The sequence below is a fragment of the Cavia porcellus genome, unplaced genomic scaffold (assembly GCF_034190915.1).
Source record: "Cavia porcellus strain 051 isolate PalLab524CR breed Dunkin Hartley unplaced genomic scaffold, mCavPor4.1 scaffold_6, whole genome shotgun sequence".
In the NCBI taxonomy this organism is placed as follows: Eukaryota; Metazoa; Chordata; class Mammalia; order Rodentia; family Caviidae; genus Cavia; species Cavia porcellus.
Genome location: NW_026947489.1, coordinates 22,523,483 through 22,547,225, shown reverse-complemented (window position 1 = coordinate 22,547,225; position 23,743 = coordinate 22,523,483). Strand labels below are relative to the sequence as shown.

The 23,743-nt window shown below is 43.3% G+C and overlaps 1 protein-coding gene across 1 annotated transcript in view; it reads left to right on the top strand.

Moving 5' to 3' along the window:
• Iqgap1 (IQ motif containing GTPase activating protein 1) overlaps positions 1 to 23,743 on the top strand; it is a 92,882-nt gene that overhangs the window by 51,172 nt on the left and 17,967 nt on the right. Inside the window, exons 12-29 of the mRNA XM_003475752.5 lie at positions 607 to 770; positions 942 to 1,102; positions 2,113 to 2,237; positions 3,376 to 3,539; positions 10,122 to 10,212; positions 10,374 to 10,541; positions 11,433 to 11,575; positions 14,141 to 14,311; positions 14,949 to 15,032; positions 15,123 to 15,194; positions 15,290 to 15,359; positions 15,703 to 15,911; positions 17,275 to 17,430; positions 17,644 to 17,807; positions 18,494 to 18,718; positions 21,388 to 21,528; positions 21,609 to 21,693; positions 22,712 to 22,944. Of these exons, the coding sequence (XP_003475800.3) occupies positions 607 to 770; positions 942 to 1,102; positions 2,113 to 2,237; positions 3,376 to 3,539; positions 10,122 to 10,212; positions 10,374 to 10,541; positions 11,433 to 11,575; positions 14,141 to 14,311; positions 14,949 to 15,032; positions 15,123 to 15,194; positions 15,290 to 15,359; positions 15,703 to 15,911; positions 17,275 to 17,430; positions 17,644 to 17,807; positions 18,494 to 18,718; positions 21,388 to 21,528; positions 21,609 to 21,693; positions 22,712 to 22,944 (2,626 nt within the window). The remainder of the gene's footprint in view (positions 1 to 606; positions 771 to 941; positions 1,103 to 2,112; positions 2,238 to 3,375; positions 3,540 to 10,121; positions 10,213 to 10,373; positions 10,542 to 11,432; positions 11,576 to 14,140; positions 14,312 to 14,948; positions 15,033 to 15,122; positions 15,195 to 15,289; positions 15,360 to 15,702; positions 15,912 to 17,274; positions 17,431 to 17,643; positions 17,808 to 18,493; positions 18,719 to 21,387; positions 21,529 to 21,608; positions 21,694 to 22,711; positions 22,945 to 23,743) is intronic.

Here is a 23,743-nt window from a genome sequence, read left to right as displayed (position 1 = left end):
AGATGACTGTGGGAAGCCTTGAATGGCAGCTAAAGAAGCTCAGCTTTTATTCACTGGGCTCCAGGACAAGCGGAGACTGGTACTGGCTTAGGAAATGAGTAGAAGGAAAATGTGAATTTAAAAAAAAAAAAAAAAACAATTAGAAAACTTATTTATTTATATTTTTGTAACAGCCAGACACGGTGGCATACACCTATGATCCCAGTACTCTGGATGCTGAGACAAGAGAATCACAAGTTTGAGCCCAGCCTGGGCAACGGAGTTAGTAAGACCTTGTCTCACAGAGAGGGGGGAAAAAAGGAGGTCAGTGTGAAAATTTTATTTGAGACAAGTCCTCGTTAAATTTTCCAGACTGGAGCTAGGAATTTAGCTCAGGAGCATAAGTATCTGCCTGGCAAGTGCAAGGCTGTGAGTTCGAGCCCAAGTACAAAAAAAATATTCCTAGACTGGCCTCAAACTTATAGTCATCCTGTCTTAGCCTCCTAAGTAGCTAGGATTACAGGCATGCATTATTGTGTGGAGCTGGGAGGCAGCTGTTCAGAGATGAAAGGTCCACCTCAAACTTCATGACTGACACTGTGTTTCTGACCTCCTGTTTCTACACAGGGCTGGCAGCAGTGGCAGCAATTAATGCTGCAATCCAGAGGGGTATTGCTGACAAGACTGTTATGGAGCTCATGAATCCTGAAGCCCAGCTGCCCCAGGTGTATCCATTTGCTGCTGATCTGTATCAGAAGGAGCTGGCTACTCTACAGCAGCAGAGTCCTGAAGTGAGTTAACTGAGCCTGCCCTGGCTGTGCGCAAAGTAGGGTGGGAGCAAATATAATAGCCCCATCTTACCGAGCTTAAGTGGACTGTTCTTCTGGAAGCATAGCACTCATGAACGAATAAGTTCCTTAGCCTTGGAGAGCCTGCTCACTGTTTTTGCCCTTTCCACACAGCATAGCCTCACCCATCCGGAACTTTCTGTTGCTGTGGAGATGCTGTCATCTGTGGCCCTCATCAACAGGGCACTGGAGTCAGGGGACATGAACACAGTGTGGAAGCAGCTGAGTAGCTCAGTTACAGGCCTGACCAACATTGAGGAGGAAAACTGTCAGAGGTGGGGCTTGGGGAATAATGCCTGGCGTCTGTGCTGTGTCTCAAGCCTGTCTTATGTATGAGCACGCCTGCTTTCCTTTAAGATATCCCTTCTTACAAAAGTTCTAGTTGCCTTCTTTGCCTTATAAATTGGAAGTTAAATCTAAAACCTCATGATTATTACTGTTAAAAATGATTATCACTGGCTTGGTTGATAAGTGTTTTATATTACCTCTTATTAAAAGGACTATGAGTCTTCCTACCATGAGGTATTCTAAGACTGAAAGGAGACAGTTTATGCCGTCACTAGATATTTTATTTTTGCCTTGTCACCAGAACATTTTTTTTTTTAATTTGTCTTTTTGAGATGGGGTCTCACTATGTAGTTCAGGCTGGCCTTGAACTCACTTTGTAGCCCAGGCTGGTTTCAAACTCACAGTGATTCCCCTGTCTGAGCCTCTTTAGTGCTGGAATTACAGGCATGCATCACCACACCCAACCACCATTTCTGTTTTAACCTTTTGTACCATCAAAATGCCCTTTTCTCATTAACCATTCACATCATATTTTGACCCAATATTTAATTTTTGTTCATGTCAACATTCATAATTGCTAAGTAATGACTTGTTGGTCTGTTGTTCCTTCTAGATTTACTAATTTGTGTGGCTGTTTATTTATGGTGGGTCTGGGCATTGAATATGGCTTCATGCATGCAGAGAAAGTGCTCTACCGCTGAGCAACAACCTCAGATCTGGCCTTACTCATCTTGAACTGCTGCCCCTAATTCTAGAGCTGGTTTTAACTGGATTTAGACTGTATAACAGACTATCGAGAATAAGCGATTTCCTTGACTTTTCACACTTGGTTTGAGGGAACTCCCTAGTCCCAGAATTTGCCTATAGCTTGTATCACACAGTTGGGGTATCCTAGTAATTTTTGTTCTTAGGGTACTTTCTTCTTCTTCTGAGTTCCATTATGCAAAACAATCCTGATGGTTATTTTTTGTTTGCTTTTGGTTGGGGTCTGGGCCAGGTATCTTGATGAACTGATGAAGCTGAAAGCTCAGGCACATGCAGAAAATAATGAATTTATTACCTGGAATGATATCCAGGCTTGTGTGGACCAAGTGAACCTGGTGGTACAAGAAGAACATGAGCGTGAGTAGTTGTCCTGTCTCTCAGATGAGTGTCCTCGTCAGAGAGTAGATTGGTCTAGATAACACTCCTGGAAGGGGTTTTGGGTGAGATATTGAAAATACTTACATAACTCAAAAAACTAAGCTTGGGTATTGTTTTCAAAATGCTAGGCAATTGCTATAATTAGATAGGTACCTAATAAAGTGTGAGTTTTTCTGGAGGTGAATTGAACATGATCTGTTATTCTTGAATGCTGCTTTGACCAGTAGTTCTGGCCCTAAGAACCTGAAATTGGGTCAGCTTGCACATGGTGGTACTCAGTCTTCTCACTTCAGGCAGATTAAAGTTCAGGGTTCCTAGGCTACGTTTCTTAACTCCCTGCCACAAATTCAGGGGTCCCCTGTATCTTCTTGGGTTCAGTAGTTTTCAGAACTCAGAAAAGTGCCAGACTTACTATCACAGTTTTAAGGATATAAATAAAGATCAGTCAAAAAGAAGAGACCCATAGGCAAAGTCTGGGAGAGTATCAAACACAGACCTTCATGCCCTTGGGATGTGTCACCCTCCTGCCACTGATGGATATCAGCCACCAAGGCAGCTCACAGGAGCTTTGGATATTTAGTTTTCATTTGGGCTCATCACATGCATGTGGTTGATTGAATTATTGGCTATGTGAAAAAAGACTTGCTGATTTGTAATAGCCATCATACTGAGTTGTTTGGGAGTTTCTGTTTGGTTTTGAACTGTACATTGTTTTGTTTTGTTTTTAAGACAGGGCCTTATTGTTATTGTCCAGCTGTTCTCAAACTCCTGGTTTTAAGAAATCTTACTACTTCAGCCTCCCAAGTTCCTGGGCCCACAGGCATGCACTGCTGAGCCCAATTAGGGTTAATTTGTTTATAAATAGCTGTACTTAAGGAGGTATGGCTGAAATCTCAGCACTTGGATGGCTGAGGCAGGAGGATTGCAAGTTGGAGCCAGTCTTGGGATAGATACATAGGCAAACCTTGTCTCAAGAAAACCTAAAAAGGGCCCAGGAATGTAGCTCAGTGGCACAGTGCCTGCCTAGCAAGCCATGAGGCCCTGCATTTGAGTCCCAGTACCCCCCACCTCAAAAAAATACACCAAAAAAATGCTGAAAAATCTTTTTTGCACTTAGGGATTTTGGCCATTGGTTTGATCAATGAAGCCCTGGATGAAGGTGATGCCCAGAAGACCCTGCAGGCCCTGCAGATTCCTGCAGCGAAGCTTGAGGGTGTCCTTGCAGAGGTGGCCCAGCATTACCAGGACACACTGATCAGAGCAAAGAGAGAAAAGGCCCAGGTGAGTGGTATTTGGGCTGGAACCTCCCTTCAGTGCCTCCTGAATGAGGAGGCCTAAGCATTAGTAGGTTAAGAGCCCTGAATTACAGGAAACAGATGCTGCCCTCCAGAGCTCATGATGTGCATGTGGGTTTTTTGTTTTTTGATACCTGGGATTGGGCTCATGACCTAGCACTTGCTAGGCAGCCGCTTATGCCACTGAGCTAAATTCCTGGCCCCTCTTTATTGTTAGTTGTAGTGATGTTTTATGTCTCTTTAGGTCAATTCTTCATTGAAATTGAAGATTATTTTGAAACAGGGTCTTGCTAAGTTCCTGGGCTGGACCCGAACTTGCACTCCTCCTACCTCAGCTTCATAGAGTACTGGAATTACAAATACTTCCCACCATCTCTGGTTTAAAGTTCCGAGGTGAATCAGATCAGTTTCTGATTCCCCAAGGGTAGAAAAAGACCAAGGGTTTTGTATATTGTAGTTTTTGTACACTGACATCTCCACAGACTCTATGAATTTTGGTTAGGGGTGAGCTGTGGATGATACTATAATGTTGTCATATCTTCTTTCACTCCATTGTCATGAGAGTAAGTGACATTTACATGTTCTAATCATGTTAAGTATAGTGTTTGATTGTACCAAAGAGCTATATTATTATGTGTCCTGGATCCCATTCAGATGCTAAATAAAGAAACAAAAGGATGAGTGGATTTTACTCACTTGAGTAGGAGGGTGGTGGCTGAGAACTTCCCCAATTTGATCATCCTCATACTTTTTTGTTGTTGTTTTGAGACAGAGACTCATATAACATAGTTCAGGCTGGCCTTGAACTCCCTATGTAGTCCAGACTGGCCTTGAACTTGCCACACAGTTCCCCCTGCCTCAGCCTCCCAAGTGCTGGAAATAAGTTGTGTGCCACTATGCTTGGCTGATCAAAAATACTTTGAAAGTCATTTTATAAATAGAAATCCCTAAATTTTTTTTTTTTTTTGGGGGTCTTTTTCCTTTTTATTGGTACCGGGGATCAAACTCACGATTGCCTGCTTACAAGGCAGGCACTTATGCTGCTGAGCTATATCCCCAGCCCCTGAAATCCCTAAATTTTAATTTCACTGTTGAGAATGCTTGGGGTGGGGCCAGGATGCAGTGATTTCTGTGTTGACTGTAGGGTTTGCTTTTGCTGCCAGGAAAATCCAAAAAGAATCTTATGTCCCAGTGTTGGAGTAGTGGGATGTGGGAGAACAAGCTGGTGGCTGCCATGTCCAAAATGGAAAGCAGATTGAGTACGTGCCATGTATGACTTTAACTTAGACTCTCAGGCTGTCTGCGCCTTTGTTTGAATCGTGAAAGTTAAACTTTAGAGGATATGAATGAAGTTCAAAGAACTTCTTTTCGCTATGAAATAACTTTTGGAGAAGTTAAAGGAAAATTTGGGGCTGGGAATATAGCTCAGCAACACAGTGTCTTCCTGACAAGCATGAGGTCATGAGTTCGATTCCCAGTACCAAAAAAAAAAAAAAAAAAAGGAAAATATGGTCAGCGTTGCCAGGCCAACCCCAGTGAACCACACTTTAAGTCAAATGTCTTTTTTAGGCATCTGTTTTGCTTCCAAGTTCCTATGAGCCATTTTTGGAGCAGTTTTTAAAATAATCATTACTGAGTTCCAAGTTTAACAAGCAAAAAAGATTTTAACTTAAACTTGGTCTATAGTTTTCCTTTCTTTTCTTTTTTTTTGGTCTTTTTTTTTCAGTACCAGGGATCGAACTCACGACTGCCTGCATGCAAGGCAGGCGCTTATGCCACTGAGCTAAATCCCCAGCCCCGTCTGTAGTTTTCTTGTATCTCTGTAATCAGTATTGATATTAGGGTCACTCAGGCCTTACAGAATAAGTTGAAAGTGTTCTTTCTGTGTGTTGGAAGAATTTGTAAAGTGGTGATTAATTATTCTTTAAATATTTGGTAGCTTTCACCAGTGAATCCATATAGCTTTGGGTTTTGTTTTTGTACATATTATATATCTCCTCAGATTGTCTTGAGGTATTCTTTGCATCTTCTTTCTCCTTTCCTTCAAGGAATCTGATGAGATGCACATTAGCAGAATCAGTGGTGTCCACAGGTCTCAGGCGTGGTCCATTTTTCCATATTCTTTTTTCTTGGTGACTCTCAGAATAGATCATTTCAATAGACCTGTTTTCAAGTTTGCAAATTCTTTCTTTTGCTTGCTCAAACTTGTTGAGTCCCTAAAGTAAATTTATTTCAGTTGTTATACTTTTAACATTTTTGGTGTAATTTTTAAAAAATATTTTGTCTATTAATATTCTCTCTCATGAGACATGATTCTCATATTTTAGTGTTTCTTTTTTTTTTTTTTATCGGTACCAGGGATCGAACTCATGACTGCCTGCTTGCAAGGCAGGCGCTTATGCCACTAAGCTAAATCCCCAGCCCCATATTTTAGTTCTTTAGTCATAATTTCTTTTGGGTCTTTGAAGACATTTAAAATTGTTGTCTACAAGTCCAATCTTGGGTTTTCTCAGGGTTGATTTCTTTCTTTTTTTTTTTTGATAAACAAACCTACTTTCTTGTGTCTGGTCCTCAAATCTCTGCTGAACATCTCATTCTTTAAGGTTTCCTATAGTCTTACTATAGTGACAAATGCCTTGGGGAAAAAGACTGTGTGTACTGGATGAGCTCTTGGTTGTGTAAACCATGCCACATAATAAAGGAGAGACTTTAAGGGGTAAGAATTGTCCTGGGTTGGGGATAGTATGCTTTCCAAAAATACATACAGAATAGCCACTTTTCAGCTGGGCACTGTGACCACACCTTAGAGGGGTGAAACTAAAGGATCACAATTTTGAATCACACCTGGGCAACTTAGCAAACCTGTGTCTCAGACTAAAAGAGGCTGGGGATGTAGCTTAGCATAGTGCAAGCTGGGTTCAATCTCCAATATGAAGAAGAAAGGAGAAAAGGAAGGAAAAGAGGAAGAGAGGGAGGAAAGGCCATTTTTGTATGCCTTCTCTATTCCTTTTCTGTGTTTTGTGTCTCTCTTGACTGTTCACTTCCAATCATTGCTCACTACTTTCCATTAATTATTTCAGACCTTTACCTCTTCTGAAATGCATCACTGTGTCAGCACTGATAGTGTTATGCTTTAATATACTCACACATTTATTAATTTTTATTTTGAGGCAGGGTCTTGCTGAATTGTCCAGGCTGGCCTTGAACTTTCAATTGTCCTGCCCTAGTCTCCAGAATACTTGGGATTACAGGCATGTGCCACTGCATCTGGCATTAATGATGCATATTTTATGTAGCATTTTCACGTGAAATCTGTTTTATCCCATATTCTGTTTAATATATGGTACAACATTATTAATACTTTGCTTAGTGATTAATTTTGGAGAATCTCTTTAGAAAAAATCTTACTAGGGCAGTACTGAGTTTTGGCACCTCCATTGATCCATTTGGAACACTCAGTCTGTTGTTTCCTTACACTGGATTGAGGTGGTGTGTGTTGTCCTTTTCCTTCTTTATGCTAGTGAGAGGTAGTCTATATTGTATTCACCTGGCACACCAGAGACGCTGTTCTCCTTTTCCTGCCTTTTATACTAGAGCTTTGTTGCTTGTGTGTATGTATGTGTATATGTATTTATTTAATTTCTTGGTACCAGGGATCGAACTCAAGACCTTGCACTTGTCAGGGAAGATGCTTACGCCACAAAAGCTAAATCACCAGCCCCTGTTGCTTGTTTTTGAAGGAGTATGTACAGAAAATTTGCTTTAATCCTTCTAGTCTGCATGGAGCAGGGAAGTCAGAATTCTAAATAGCCAGAGTTATTCAGAAGCTCTGTTCTTCTCTCACTGCAAGGGAGGTTGTGCTAAACCACTTTGCTTTGTTTACACCAGATTCTTAAGAACAGTTGATATGGGATCAGCCTAAAAGTGAACCAAACATGGCTTGATTTGTGGAAATGTTTTTGTTTTTATGATGCTAGGAGTTTTAGGGTGCTTGTTTTGGAGATGGGACCTTTGGCCTTCTTACTTATGCAACCTCACAGTTTATATTGTCACAGGCTTGTAGCTGACTCCTTGTAGTTTTCATCATTGGAAACCATTGCAATATAGTTTCATATTTCCGTACTTACTATTAGAACTTTAGGAAACTTTAGTGTAGTCATTGTGTGTGGGCATTTTCTATTTTCAATACAAAAAAGTGGCTAGTGCTAGGTTCTATAGCTGTTTCTTCTACCTCCTGTTCTCCTCCATTGTCATCTTAGTCTTTTTTTTTTTTTTTCACCCTTAAGACTGAGCTTTTTAAAGTCAGGACAGGTCAGCAGCTACTGTGATTTTGTTAAATGGTTGGTCTGTTTCTGTCTGTCTGCCCATCTATCTGAAATTCCACATTCAAGAATAATCACTGGCCGGGGTGGGAGTGCACCAGCATTTAGGAGGCTGAAGTAGGAGAACTGCCCGAAGCTTGAGGCCGGCCTGAGCTACACAGTGAGTGCAAGGTAGCCTGAACTACATAGCAAGACCTTGTGTCAGGAAAAAAGAGAAATCATTGCTTTCTGTTTTTTATCTTTCATTTGTTTACAACACACTGAATAGCTGGACATGGTGATGCATGACTGTAATCCTTGCACTGGGAGGCTGAGACAGGAGAATCATTAGGAGCACTGGGCTACATATGTGAGTTCAAGGCCAGCCTGCACTACTTAGTGGGACCTTGTTTCCAAAAAATAAACAAATGGCTAGGGATTTAGCTCAGCAGCATAAGCACCTGGCTGGCAAGTATGAGGTTATGAGTTCAATCCCTGGTACCAAAAACAGGCAAACAGACAACATTGTTTATAAACTGCAAGAACTGTGGCTACTTTCTCTGCCAAGTGAAACATGTCATTCTCTCTAGCAAGACAAGAGGAAAGTCAAGCCTCTCCTAAGGTTTTGTGGCTTCAGCTGCTGGGCACTGAAACTTTGCACTTTGCCCTGAAGCCTAGACAGTGCCTCATCTAGCCATACAATCATAGTCATTGACCAGATTCTTTTCTCTGCCTCTTTGGTATCTTGGCAAATTATATTCCCATTAAGCAATCTCAATGGCTTTGGGAGCTGCTGTGTACCTCAGTCAACTGCAGGAGCTTGTTAATTGTGTTAGGTCTTCTAGGATCACCATAAACATAACTCTACAGCCTGGCCACTTCAACACCAGAGCTGCTTGTCTTTTCCTCCAGAAGGCTGCCACATTAGTCTGCTGACTTGCTGCTTTGCTAAAGACTCAAGAGACATTATAACACACAGAGGATCCTCATTCACTCAGGTGGTTTACATGACCTCAGCCCGACCATTGAAATCTGCTTGGGTATCCTTGCCATGGCTTCCCATTCTTAATTCCTCGCAGAGTAGTAGGTGGGGAGTACTTTTTGAGCCATCCACTCAGGAGCAGTAGTGACTGATAACAGTAGTGACTTCCTAAGGCTAAAGTGCTTTTCTGGATCAGAGGCAATAGCCAGATTCTTAAAAACTGGAAAATACTAAGCAAGGCATTTTTGGTAATCCAGTATTTTTCAGAGTAATGATCATCAATAAGCTACTTACCTTAAACTACATTGAAGAAGAAGGAAGGAAGCCACTTGCACATTACCTCTGTCCCTAACTGTCAACACAGTAGAACTTTGGTTTAGTGAGGCATTTGTTGGCCATCCTGAGGAAACTAGTCACCATTTGTTATATTGTATCTGTGTGAAAATATGTTTTCTTAAGTTCCCAGCAACTGATTTAATGTCTGTTTTGTACTGTAATCTGGTGATATGTTTACATTGCCTGTTGTGACTCTTAACTATAAATGTGATCACTAAAAGTTTCTGTTTAGAGATATAGCAGTCTTTAAAACATGAGTAGTCTTAGAGAATATCAATGTCCTCCAAATACAGGAGGCAAAGGAGACATTCTGGATCCAGTATTGCATGCTCTTACCCATGATATAGAAACCCCTGGGTCTGTCCCCTCTTGGCTCATCTGCTCCTCTTGTCCTCCTTGCTGCTCTTAACTTTCTGAACCACTTAAACGCATCTTCATGTGTCCGTTGCTTATATCTGAGCCATTTCTCTTACAACCCTTACTAGTTTTTTTTAAAGTAACACGGTTTTAGATTTATTAAAAGTATGAAAAGAGAAGACAACAAGAGGCATTCTGGTAGCCATTGTTGATTTCGAATTGTCTTGTTTTGAAATCCTGTATCACTTACACTGTTTTGTTTTGATTGACTATCCTGTTTTATTTTGCTTGGTTTTACTCTCTTTAAAATAAAAAAAAAAGTGTAAGAAGGAAAGAAACATGCTCTGCAGAGCCAGTTCAGGGCCACTGAAAGTAGGAAAAGGAATACACCCTGCGGAGTGAGAGCAGACCACTGTGACAGAGAGAGCACCGTGCCTTCACTGGTTTTTTGGCACCCAGTTTGTTCCATTCAGTTAGGCCACATGTCTCGTACGTTCACAGCTACTTCTCTATAGCTGATCCCTTCAGCACATGCACGCACCGTGTGTACCTGATTTCACTACTTTAATACTTCGCTTTTGATGATATATAGGAAACCCAGGATGAGTCAGCTGTGTTATGGTTGGATGAAATCCAAGGTGGAATCTGGCAGTCCAACAAAGACACCCAGGAAGCCCAGAGGTGTATGTATCGGGTGTTTTATCTCTGTTTTGGTGGAGGGTGGGGATGATGAAGTGCCCTGTGTCTCAGTGTTCAGCTTGGGTAGTAACTAGAGTTAGGCAAACTAATGTGTGAATTTAGGCACTTTACAATCTGTTCTTTGAACATTTGTTTTCTGGGATAGTTGCTCTAGGAATCTTTGCCATTAATGAGGCAGTTGAAAGTGGTGATGTTGGTAAAACCTTGAGTGCCCTTCGTTCTCCTGATGTGGGCTTGTATGGAGTCATCCCTGAATGCGGTGAAACTTACCAGAGTGACCTTGCTGAAGCTAAGAAGAAAAAAACGGAAGCAGGTGAGTTGTTGGAAAATAGCTGTGAGTTTGTGTCCTGAAGCTGAGCCCTTGAGTATGTGAGGGGACAGATGTAGTGGAAAGGGACAAGCTGTAGGGAAAGCTGTTTCTGTGGACAGATGCATCACTCAGGCTCACATTATCCCAGTTTTTTCAAATCCTCACTCCCTGGTGGACAGCTGTGCTGTTGAGGGCAACTTTGAGATTGTGGAAAGGATTACAACACTTGACTGTTATCCTATATCGGGTGCTAGAGCACTCATTATCTAAGGCTATAGTTAGTCAAAGTAGTTTATCTGGAAAAAGGAGATAAGTTCATGGCCTTTTTTCTTCTTAGTTGGAGATGCTGAATAGTTGCAAATCTTTTTTTTTGGTGGGGGGGACTGGGCATCAAACACAGGACCTCATGCTTGACAGGCAGGCACTGTACCACTGAAGTAAACCCCTGACCCTTGGTTGTGTATCTTTATTACAGTAGTTTTCTGGCATGCTGACAAACAATAGACTTTGGAAAGAACAAAGCCAGTCATGGTTATCTCTGTAATTGAACTTCATTAGTGTTGTATTTTTATGCTGTTGATATGAGTGAGGTAATTTAGACATTCTGTACCCATAATTTATTGGAAACTTACTCTCAAAGATCCAAGGAACAGGTTTGGGAAATGCTATTCATTTAGATAATTAACTCTGCCTAGAGTATCTTACAATATTATAAATGTGGGTGTGTCCCTCCAGGTTTCTTTTATCTTTGTTTTTTTTTTTTTTTTTTTTTTTTTTTTGTCTTTTTCCTTTTTATCGGTACCGGGGATCGAACTCACAACTGCCTGCTTACAAGGCAGGTGCTTATGCCACTGAGCTAAATCCCCAGCCCCTCTTTGTGTTATTTTTTGTCAGGTGATAATAACAGCAAGTGGGTGAAACACTGGGTGAAAGGTGGATATTATTATTACCACAATCTGGAGACGCAAGAAGGAGGATGGGATGAACCCCCAGACTTTGTACAGAATTCTATGCAGCTTTCTCGGGAAGAGATTCAGGTAAGTCACTTTTCTTTTTTTTTTTTCTTTTTTCCGGTACTGGGGATCGAACTCACGACTGGCTGCTTGCAAGGCAGGTGCTTATGCTACTGAGCTAAATCCCCAGCCCCTGTAAGTCACTTTTCTTCACGTAAAAAGGACCTGAGATAAAGTGTTTTAGAGTTAATGCTAAAGAGGAGCAGGGCACATGGGCAGAAACCCCACACTAAAATAAAATCTAGGCTTTGTAGCGAACCATTTCAGAGTAATGTTTTAGTGGTTTGGGTGCAATAAGGCCTCGGTTAGTAAGGCATCTGGATTGCAGAGTTAAGTGAGAGGAGTTATATGCTTATAAACGAAGGCATAGGAGAGGCTCTGCCTTTCAGTTCAGAGGGTTATGGAAACAGCAGATAGAGAGCTCAGTACATCAGCAGTGCACAGAGGAGCGGGTGCTAGTTATAGTGTAACAGATGTGGTGAGGGTGAATGGAATCTGGTCTGGAGAAAGGTGGCACAGGCAGTGTGTGTTTTAGCTGGCAAGAAAGAGAGAAAGGGCTGTGGGATAGAAGGAACAGGTGGGCAGGGGCATCAGGGACGCACAGACTCTAAAGAACCGTGACAGCGCACTGTGTGGTGGATGCAGCAGAAGGGAGAGACCCAGCCTGCATCATGCTGTGGAACCAGGCACCTCTTAGAGGGACACCTTTGAGACTCACTAGCTCCATGGAAGCACATTGCTCTTCTGTTTTGCATATGGACAGCAGGGCAGTGGTGCTAACCACCTCCTACCCCCAGCCCACAGTGACGCGAGTAGGACTCCTTGCACTCTCCCCACCTCTGCACCTAGAAATTTCCTTTGGATCCCTACTTAATTCTTACAAGAAAAATCTCTCCTTCCCAAAGTTCATTGTTCCTCGTTTGGCTTGATGCCAGCCTCATGTGCTGGCTCTTCTCAGTTTCAGTTACTCTCTATCCCTTAGATCACTCCTTGTGTGAGTTTCACATATACTTGAGTCAACCCAGAGCTCTGAAGCTGCAGGTCCAGGTGGTGCCGAAGCTACTTTTCTGAGAAGTTGCAGGTGACTAATTGGAGGTCTGTTTAAGTAGCCACCCACATAATCATGCCTCCTTTATCTTGAAGACAAGACAAATGTAAAGCCCAGACAATTACCTGTGTTTTGGCCTCACCCACATTCCTGCTCTTGGTTCGTGCTAGTTCCCTTCCTTGATTCGTTTTTTTTTTTTTAACACTCTCATAGCAGTTTGGCTTCCTGTCTAGCTTTTACTTCAGTAAAACTCTTATTTTAGAATTGAGCAGTAACCTTTTAATTGCCAGATTCATTTAGTGTGTATAATCTTATTTGACCTCTCTGTGAGGTATTTGCCATCAACCCCCAATTCTTAGGCTTCTCCAGTGCAGTTCTCTCAGGTTCTCTCCTACTGTCCCTTCTTAATCGCTTTTTGTACCTTCTGCCTCTTCCTGGATTGCAGCAGGATTCTCTTTTCTCTCCTTTGCATACTCTTTTTGTTCTGTCCCTCCCTTTTGTTTGTGACTTGCAAGTCTGGACTCCTCCGTCATGTGCCCTTCCATCTGCAGCGTCAGTGGCCAGAACACAGCTTGAAAATAAGTGGACAGAAAAAAGCAGGCTGAAATAACAGATAAGGTTTTTGATGCTGGCGCATTTTGGTTTTCCCTATCACGGAAAATTAATTCTAGAGTGAGCCAGTCCAGAGAAGGTGTGGTGTCCCAGGATCTTATTGCCATTGTGCTCTTTCATCCTTAACATGTGGCTTCCATTCTCAAGGTCCCCTTGCTGTGCACATCGTTATCTTGGAGCTCTGTCCAGTGAGCAACCCTAGCAGGAAGTGTAGGGAGCACAGGAAGAAAAGCAGAAGGCATGCTGCCCGGTCTCTTTTCCCAAATCCCTGTCGAACTCTGCTCACCTGCAGGCTGTCTTCCCCCACCACCCTGAGTGCAGCATGCAGCTGTAGGCCCCGCAGCCAGATGCTCTTCCCAGCCCTGTCTCTCTGCCACTCTTGCTCCACTCAGGTCTTTGCCTTTGGCTCACAGTAGCCATGTCAGCATCATATACATCTTTAAGTCTGTCTTCTCTCCAGTCTGTCAGCCACTCTATTCTGTCAACAATAGTTTTAGTTTCTAAAACTACATCTGGGGTGTTTTCTGGTTTGTTTGTTTGTTTGTTTGTTTGTTTGTAAATCTGCTTGAATCCATTACCTGCAACAACAGTCCAGACCCTGTAGGCTGCTTTTCAAGACCATCTGCAGTGTGTGAAGGATGGGGGTGGGTCTTACACCCTGCCATTTGAGGGCCTGCCTAGTGCTTGGTGCCTACCCTGGGGTGGTACCTTTTGCTCTGTTTTCTTGCCAGCAGTGACTCGAGCTCTGTAGCTTTGTGCCTGGCTAGAGTATGAATAAAGGAGGCCCTGGAAAATATAGCTGACAGTCTGTACACATTGAGGAAGCAGTAGGGGTCGGTTTGTGTGCTCTTGGTGATCAATACTGAGTTAAATTATAGTTCCATTCTCACCTATGAATTTCTTTGAATGTGCCCACATGCCTTTTTTAGAGTTCCATCTCTGGTGTAACAGCAGCGTATAACCGAGAACAGCTTTGGTTGGCCAATGAAGGCTTGATCACCAGGCTGCAGGCTTGCTGCCGTGGATACCTGGTTCGGCAAGAATTCCGCTCCCGGATGAATTTCCTGAAGAAACAGATCCCTGCCATCACCTGCATTCAGGTATTTGCCACACAGCAGGCGGGTGTCTAGAGTAGGGCTAATAAACCGTCAACGCTCAAGATAAGATCTGTGTGTGCCTTAGCTCCTGACCCTTCTCATCTCTTTGGACAAACACCTTCTCTTTGCAGTCATTATAATCAGTGTACTTACTGGCACTTAATGTTGGTCCAGTAACAGTTCTTGTACACCTCTTGTCTCCTAATGCTGTGCCTTTGGATAAGATTGGAACCTCAAGAGAAGCAGCCGTGAATTTGCTTCTGTGACAGGCAGCCCAGTGTCACAGAGAGATCTGAGTTAGGAATTCTGGCTGCACTGCTTCCAGCAGTGGTGACTCAGTCTGCTTCCTCGGTGTAAAGTGGGACACTTGTAGTTAACCTCCTCACCTGACCTGTGAGGAGCCACCGAGGGAAGCTGCGTGCTGCACCTAAGGAGGTGCATGCTGTGCAGATGTTGGGAGTGGAATCAAGCCATTGTGTTCTGGAGGAGGTACGGCCCATGCCTCATTCTGCCAGCGCTGCCAACAGGGTCCTTTCTAAAGCTCACTGAGATTTTACTCAGTTATACATCAAGATGGGATTTTTACCTTCCTCTGATCCTTGGTGAATAACACATCATCTGTAATGTTTGATGACTTCAGTCACAGTGGAGAGGATACAAGCAGAAGAAGGCGTATCAAGACCGGTTAGCTTACTTGCGCGCCCATAAAGACGAAGTTGTGAAGGTACAGTGTCCAAGCAGGGTTTCTCCATGCGGGTATCATATGATGGGTGATATAAAAGACTCTTCTAAGTTCCAGGGCCCTTTTCCACAGATTCAGTCCTTGGCAAGGATGCATCAAGCTAGGAAACGCTATAGAGCTCGCCTGCAGTATTTCCGAGACCATGTGAGTACTGCTGGGAGCGTGGGCCCATAGGATTGGGTCTGTTGTACAATGGATGGACAAATGGGCAAAGGAGTATCTCACTCTTTGTTCCTTAGATAAATGACATTATCAAAATCCAGGCCTTTATTCGGGCAAACAAGGCTCGTGACGACTACAAGACTCTCAGTGAGTAACTGGTTCAGTAGTGGTGAAGTAGACAGTGCTTGGGCACCCTGCTTGGATCCCAGGTGTCCTGAGACAAGCTTGGGGATAGGGTGCCACGTGTCACTAACTCATGTGTGGCTTGGTTTCATGTCCCCTGCCCTCCTAGCCTTTGTCATAACATAGCAATAACATTCGGCGGTAGGGGCAGAGTACTGCACTCCCTGGTGTCACACACATCTCAAAAGCAAGTCTCGTGTGTGTGTGTGTGATGCGAACTGCTTTTTCAAGATGATGTAGACACTTCTTGGGACATTGTTCTGCTGGTTCTATTGCTTGTCTGAGCCATACTCTTTTTTTCTGTCAGTCAATGCTGAGGATCCACCTATGCTTGTGGTCCGAAAGTTTGTCCACCTGCTGGACCAGAGTGACCAGGACTTCCAGGAGGAGCTTGACCTCATGAAGATGCGGGAAGAGGTCATCACCCTTATTCGCTCCAACCAGCAGCTGGAGAATGACCTCAACCTCATGGATATCAAAATCGGGCTGCTGGTGAAGAACAAAATCACACTGCAGGTGCGGCCTACCCAGAGGTTGTGGTGCACTCTGTCCTGCTTTATGGGTTCCTGTTCCCCTCCTCTCCTTTCTTTCTTCTCCCTTTCTTCCTCTCTCTCCCCTCCTGACTCTGCAAAGGGTTGAGGCTGATTTTCAGCCAATGCCATGATTTTTTAAGTTTTATAAGAAATGAAACTGTTGGGCTGGGGATTTAGCTCAGCAGCATAAGTACCTGCCTGGCAAGCACAAGGTCGTCAATTCAATCCCCGGTACCAAAAAAAAAGAAAGAAAAGAAAAAAATTGTTTATTAGGCAGTTTTAGAAAAGAAGATAAACTTGCCCTAATTCTACCATCCTACATTTTGTAGTTTTTTTTACTGAATATTAGAAGACTCTTCATGCGATAAGAAGCTTTAATGACAGCATAATACTTCATTTAAAAATATGATACTATGACTTACCTCATTTTCTTTCCCTACTATTTGATATTTAGGTTGTTTTCCAAGTTTTCGTTACAGAGAACAGTACAGGCCAGGTGTGCTTGTGCATACCTATAATCCCAGCATTCTGGAAGGCTGAGGCAGGAAGATTATAAATCTAAGCCCAGTCTAGATGCTTTAATTTAGCAAAACCCTGTCTCAAGATAATACATTAAAAAACAGCTGGGGAAACAGAACAAAAAAGCTGAGGATGTAGCTTGATTTGAAGGTCCTTGATTCCACCTCGAATATAAATTATTCAACCAGTAAATGTGTAATGTGTGGTTAAGGTCTAAGTGTATGAATCTTTTATTTTATTTAATACTTTTTTTTCATTTGGGTTTTTTTTTTTTTTTTTTGAGACAAAGTCTCACTATGCAGTTCAGGGTGGCCTTGAACTTGCTTTGTAGCCCAACCTGGCCTCAAACGCATAACAATGCTGCCTCAGCCCACCCAATTGCTGGGATTACAGGTGTGTGCCACTATGCCTGGTTGACCTTTTTCTTTTTTAATTTGGGACCTCACTGTGTACCTACTCTGGCCTCAAGCTCCTGGGTTCAGGTGATTAACCTGCTTCAGTCTCCCAAGCAGACAGGACTGCAGACCTTTGCCGCTGCACCTGGCATGAGCTGTAAAGATAGATTCCTCAGAGTCTGCTTCCTCATCCATGGATTTCACCTGAACCCACGTGGAGAAACCCATGGCTCTGAGTGGTTATAGGAAGGTGGAGGTAGAGATGCTGATTAATTACAGAAAACAGGGTGGCACTGGCTGTGTTAGTGCCTGGCATTGTTGACTTCGGGACTGCCAGTGCAGCAGATTTCATGCATGTGCTAAATGGCCCTTCCGGCACCCAGTTTCCTCCTTACACATCTTTGGATCCTTGTGTTATCTTGTTTTTTATAGGATGTGGTTTCTCACAGCAAAAAACTTACCAAGAAAAATAAGGAACAGCTGTCTGACATGATGATGATCAACAAGCAAAAGGGTGGTCTCAAGGCCTTGAGCAAGGAGAAGAGAGAGAAGTTGGAAGCGTACCAGCACCTGTTTTACCTGTTGCAGGTAAGTGCCTCCTGGACTTGGTGTCATAAAATGTAGTCAGTTTGTTTCTTCACGAGGAAACTTTATACGAGTCTCTTTGGAAGTATTTTTGATTTGCACTGAGGGCTTTCTTATGTTCTTCTAATGTTTGAATCTTTCCAGTTTAAAAACCTTGAATATTTTTTGCCAGCCTTTTATTACCTACAAATCACTTATCTCTTGGTTTTATTTCAGACCAACCCCACCTATCTGGCCAAGCTGATTTTTCAGATGCCCCAGAACAAGTCTACCAAATTCATGGACTCTGTAATTTTCACACTCTACAACTATGCCTCCAACCAGCGTGAGGAGTACCTGCTGCTGCGGCTCTTTAAGACCGCGCTGCAAGAGGAGATCAAGTATGAATGGGCTGCTGCAGATCAGGACCTTCCTGCCACCATAGATCTTTACAGTTTCCGATTTCAGACCCTCCTGAACCTTTATTTGATTTTTTTTTTTAAAGCAATACTAGGTACTGGGGATTAAACTTAAGGTCTTCACACTGAATTATATCCCCACTTTTTTTCCCCCATTTTTTACTTTGAGGCTAGGGTCTTACTAAGTTACCTAGGCTGGGCTTGAACTTGCAGTCTTTCTGCTTCAGCCTCCCAGAGTGCTAAGATTACAGGTCTGTGCTATCACCTGGTTCCATGTCTTTTCTTGATCTCAGTTAATTTTTGAGAAATAGTGTAAAGAAACCTCCACTTTTAAAATTTCAAAATGAAGTATTGCTGCTATGGGGAAGAAGGGATACAAGGTCTGCTAAATTAATTTTAGTTAATTAATTGTAATTAATTAATTGTATTTTCTGCAAAAATACAATTTCAAGAAATCTGATCCAAACATGGAGGTTCCTCTCACGGAGAGGACCTAATCAGGACTCCCATGATGGTGTGGGCAGCTGCAGAATGGCCCTGGGAGTGTTGGGAGCTATTTCCAGAGAAAGTCTGTATTTCCAGGAGACAAGATCTTTTAAGTCGGAAGAGTTTTAAGTTGATAGATTCTGAGATGCATGTAAATTGAATTTGCATCTGCTGTTTTATAGGTCAAAGGTAGATCAAATTCAAGAGATTGTGACAGGAAATCCAACAGTCATTAAGATGGTCGTAAGTTTCAACCGAGGTGCCCGGGGCCAGAATGCCCTGAGACAGATCCTGGCGCCTGTTGTGAAGGAGATTATGGATGACAAATCCCTCAACATCAAAACAGACCCTGTGGATATTTACAAAGCTTGGGTTAATCAGATGGAGTCTCAAACAGGAGAGGCCAGGTAAGAGAACCATAACTCTTTGTTATTATTATTTTCATGCTATATATTTATTAAATACAGTTACCTTGATTTTTTTTTTTTTTTTTGAGTGTTGCTATGTGTAGTCCAGGCTGGCCTTGAGCCAATTATGTAGCCTAAACTGGCCTCGAATTTAGCAGCAATCCTGCCTCAGCCTCCTGAGTGCTGGGATTATTGGTGTTTGCCACCATGCCTGGCTAGCTACCTTGATTTGTAAAATAATAATTTCTCAAATAGCTTTTACTTAGAAAACTTTTTAAAATTGTCATGCTGGTAATAAATTCACTTACTTAACAAATGTGTATGTTAGATAGACATAAAATAAAACAGTAATGACTAGAACAGATGCTCCCTGCCATCTCTGCATAACTTAGTAAGAGAGACAGCAAAGAGATAGTGGGTGTGGTATCACATACCGTTATCCTAAGTACTTGGGAGGCTGAGCCAGAGAGACCACCAAAAGTTTGAGGCCAGCCTGGGCTACATAGTGAGTTTAAAGTCAGCCTGAACTACATAGCAATAGCCTGTCTCCAAAAAGAAAGAGAAAGTGGGTACATAACAGTATTGACAAACTAAAGCAAATTATGTGAAGTTTTATGTGGAATACTATAGCAGAGAGCAAGAGGCAGCTGGGGTAGATGGGGGGCTAGGGAAAGCTGTCAGTCAAGGTCAGCTTTCCATGGCTGAGGTCCAAACACCAGGATGGGGCCGGTCTGGCCCTGGTCTGGGTGCTGAGTGTCCGTGTCTCATGGCCTGAGGGTGACAGTCTCAGACCTGCAAGTGAGGCTGAGATTGTGTGTTTCATTAGGGGAAAGAGAAAATGTGGTAGTGTGAGGGGAGTTGCCCTGTAATATTGAGATTAGTCTCAGGAATCTGTGTGTTATCAGAGCTCCTGTGCTAGGGCTTGTAGGTTAACCACCATTCATTAATGTACGCAAAGCATAAGCAAGTCAGTGCAACACAGGTAACATTGAGAAGATAATGCTCAGAGAACCAAAATGCTTCTGGTTTTATTCCGTGTGGGTGAAGACCTGGTGAGGGGAGGGTTGGCACTGCGAGCAGCTTGATGTCTGGTGGGTTTTTCTTGTAGAGTAGGGTCAGATCACGTGTGGCATTCTGGAGTTTAGGAGTACGTTTCCGCACCATTGCTATTCAAAGTGTGGTTTGCACACCAGTAACGGAAAAATGAGTGTATCTGTCCCTAAGGACACTGTTCATTTCAGCTGATGATGTTTTCATAGTAGGACTGTCAGCAAAGAAAGTGGTTTATTGGTTTACATTCTGGGGCCATCCTTCTGGTTTGTAGACCGGCTTTAGGCCACACTCTGAATAACCCTGCTTTGCATTATTCTGCCTCCCAAGGACTTGCCACTATATCACAGGGAAAGGCTTGTCCCCTGTTTGGAGTAATTCAGCATCTACTTTGGGTCTCAGTACTCTGTAAATCTGAGTGTGAGCTATATCTGTAACCCTTTTTATTATTTTGAGACGATCTCATCAGTTTGCACAGGCAAGATTTTAACTTGCAGTCCTTCTGCTTCAGCGTCCCTCAGAGCTGAGATTTATGGGCCTGTGGCTCAGTGCCCAGTTTCACTACTACTGTTTGGCCTCGCTTAAAGTACTAGGATCTGATACCTACGTTTTATTTTATCTTTGAGCTCCCTGTGTCTTCTCTCCTTCCTGATGCAGCCTACGCCCAGTGTTCTAGTGAAGTGACTCCTCTCGTGCACTTTCTTCTGACTTCGTTCCTTGAGTGATCTCACAGCCTATGGCTTACACTCCTATGTGTGTGTCCTCCCGCACTGCTCTCCCCAGGGCCACCAGCGCTGCTGACCATTGAATCTCCTCATAACCAGCAGGCTCCCCTGGCCCCCACTGTGTCCTTTCTCAGGCTGAAGGCCAGGTCGATCTTCATAGAGATGCACATTTCCTGATCTTTCAGGCTCTCCTGGCTTCTAGGAAAGCCTAGACTTCTCAGCAGTACGCACAGAGCCTAGTCCCTGGTAACTCGTACTCTCATTTCTCCTCTTCTGTTCCCTTTCTTGTACTGGACCTGGCCTTGTAGGAGATTCTTCCTCCACCTTTCTCCTGACTTGCGGTGTCACTCGCTTTTGGAAGCCTTCCTTGTACTCTTCAGTCTGGGTAGCAGCTCCTTCCTTCCCTGTGGTCTTGCATATCTTCTGGTCAAGTTTTTGTGGCACTTTTTTATAGCCTGGGCCTTGTGTATGCAAAGGAAGAAAGTGTTTGAGCGTTGGGCTGCCCCTCCAGCCTTCCCAATGCTGTGCTTCTGTGCGTTGAGCAGTGGTGGGAACCTAGGTGTGAAACGCATGCCACAGCCAGCTGAAATCATTGAAAATCATTGAAAGCTCTAAAAGACTTGCCACCGATGGCTTACAGTTACCCGTGTAAGAGATTTGAGAAAAGGAACCATGTTTTGCTTATCTTTTATTGCTGTTTGTCATAGCATCTGCCACATACTTTGGGCCTTCACTCACAGCTGTCAACCCGAGTTTAGATTCTGGCCCCAGCACCTGCAGCTCCGTGGGCATGAGCCGAAGTTGTCTGACCTTGTTGTCTTTCCATTTACAGAAGGTCTGGTCCCTGTCCCAGCCATCTGTCTAACATAGTTGGGGTTATTTCTGCTTTCCCAGCAAGCTGCCCTATGATGTGACCCCTGAGCAGGCTCTGGTTCACGAGGAAGTGAAGACTCGACTGGACAACTCTATCAGGAACATGAGGGCCGTGACAGACAAATTCCTCTCTGCCATCATAAGCTCTGTGGACAAAATCCCGTGAGTACTGCCCTGTTAAGACCCAGGGGGAGCCCTGCAGTAGTCCTGCCACCTTCTCACCCAGTGTTGTCGTCCTGCAGTTACGGGATGCGCTTCATTGCCAAGGTGCTGAAGGATTCCTTGCATGAGAAGTTCCCAGATGCTGGTGAGGACGAGCTGCTGAAGGTAAGAACCTGAAAACCAGAGATTCCTGCCCTAAAGTGCCCCCCAGTTAGTCCTGTTTATAGAGCATCAGTCAGTGACCGTGCCTAAGTTCCTGCCTAGCTCATGGGTTGCAAGCTTTTGAAAGATACTGGAAATAGTAAACAATAGATAGTATGAAACTTCCTGTTCAATGTGAACAGCACATGATGCACATCAAACAAGTAAAGATGGGGTTTTTTAAACTGTGGTGAGTTAAATCTGAGTCCTATCTTTTCGCTGGAGTTGCTCCCTCTGCCGGTGGCCCGGTGAATAGCAGCAAGCTCCACGGTTTCTGCTGAGGCTTTTGCTGGTGACTCTTACTCAACTATACTTCCTCCTCCTTTTTTTTTTTTTCCTCTTTTTAATCTGAACGCTTTTTTCTTCTCTCTCCTAGTCCTGTGCTTTCCTACAGTGAGGCCTCGGTTCTAGACTTTCTGTTCAGGTGAATTAATTTTATTTTCTTCTGGATTAAACTCTAGGGGAAATGCTGTGACTGGCCTTGCATTCATCAGTGGAAGTGTGTTGTGTGAATTTCATTTCAGAGGCATGAACTTGGCCTTTGAAGTCTGTGCATGAGAGAAAGGGGGTTGGAAGGATAGCCCTGCGCTAATCAGTCATGCTAAAGGGCTTGCTCTGGCTACATTCATTAGCTTCTTAAAGTGAAGGCCCACCTGCAAGAACCTAGAGTGCACGTGGATGTGGCTTTGTTCTAGTGACGTGTGAACAAAAGATGCCCTACATTGTTCAAATGACACTTTAAGCCTATGATTTTTACTTTCTTAGTCTATTTAATTACCAGCAATGGTTTTTAGTTCCTTCTCCCCTCCGCCCAACATCTAACAGGGCCTTAAAAGGAAGTATATGTGCATGCATGCATGTGTGTGTGTGTTATTTATTTTTTTCCTCACAGAAGTGAATTTTCTTTGCTAGGAAAGTCATTTGTGGCTTACTCAGTGGTGATGTTTTTTACTACCCATCCTTCTGCTTCATCTGTTCCCAGATTATTGGTAACTTGCTGTATTACCGATATATGAACCCAGCCATTGTTGCCCCTGATGCCTTTGACATCATCGACCTGTCAGCAGGAGGCCAGCTGACCACAGACCAGCGCCGCAATCTGGGCTCCATTGCGAAGATGCTCCAGCACGCAGCCTCCAACAAGATGTTTCTGGGAGATAATGCCCACCTAAGCATCATTAATGAGTATCTTTCCCAGTCTTACCAAAAATTCAGGTAAAGCGAAAAATGCTGGGGTGCACTTTTATCTCTAAGGGGCGAGGAGATTAAATACCAGCTGAGCTGTCCCACCCGGGACAGCCACAGTACAGGACATGGCTTTGATGTGCTTTAGACTCCTGGAGGTGATGCATTTATCTATTTATTTTCACTCTGGATAATTTTTAAAAGATTGCTTTATTATTGCATATTTGTAGTAATGATATTATTCATCATGGGGAGTTCATACACATACATGTATTAGGTTTTCTGGCACAATATGGAGGCATAAGGAAAAGAGGTCTTTATTAAGGGTGTGGAGAAGAATGCACAACTCACAAGGCTCCTCCTCTGACCTGAAACAAAGGGAGTGGGGTTTATATGGACTTTGGTCAGAGGCAGAGTTTGGGGAGAGGTTAGTGATGCCTTGGAAGAAAGTTGTATTCAGGGCTGAAGGAAGGAGGAGGAAGAAGTGGTCGTTGGGAAGATAAGCTGTTGTATTTTTCTGGCCCTCTGCCATATTAGAGCATCATCATAATATTTAGCAATTTATATTCGGGCAGGAACCTATCAACATAACATTTCTTAGTTCTTTTTTTTAAATCCTCTTCCCTCCCTCCCCTTCCTGGCCCATGCATTGTTTTGATGAGACAGGGTTTTGCTCTGTAGCCCAGACTGGCTTTAAACTCATGATGATGTAGCCCTAACTCATGTGATTCTTCTGCCTCAGCCGCCCAAGTGCTAGGATTATGAGCATGTGCCACCAGGCCTGGCCTGATACGTGAGGTAGAAGGAAAAACAGTGGCTCTGCATCTTA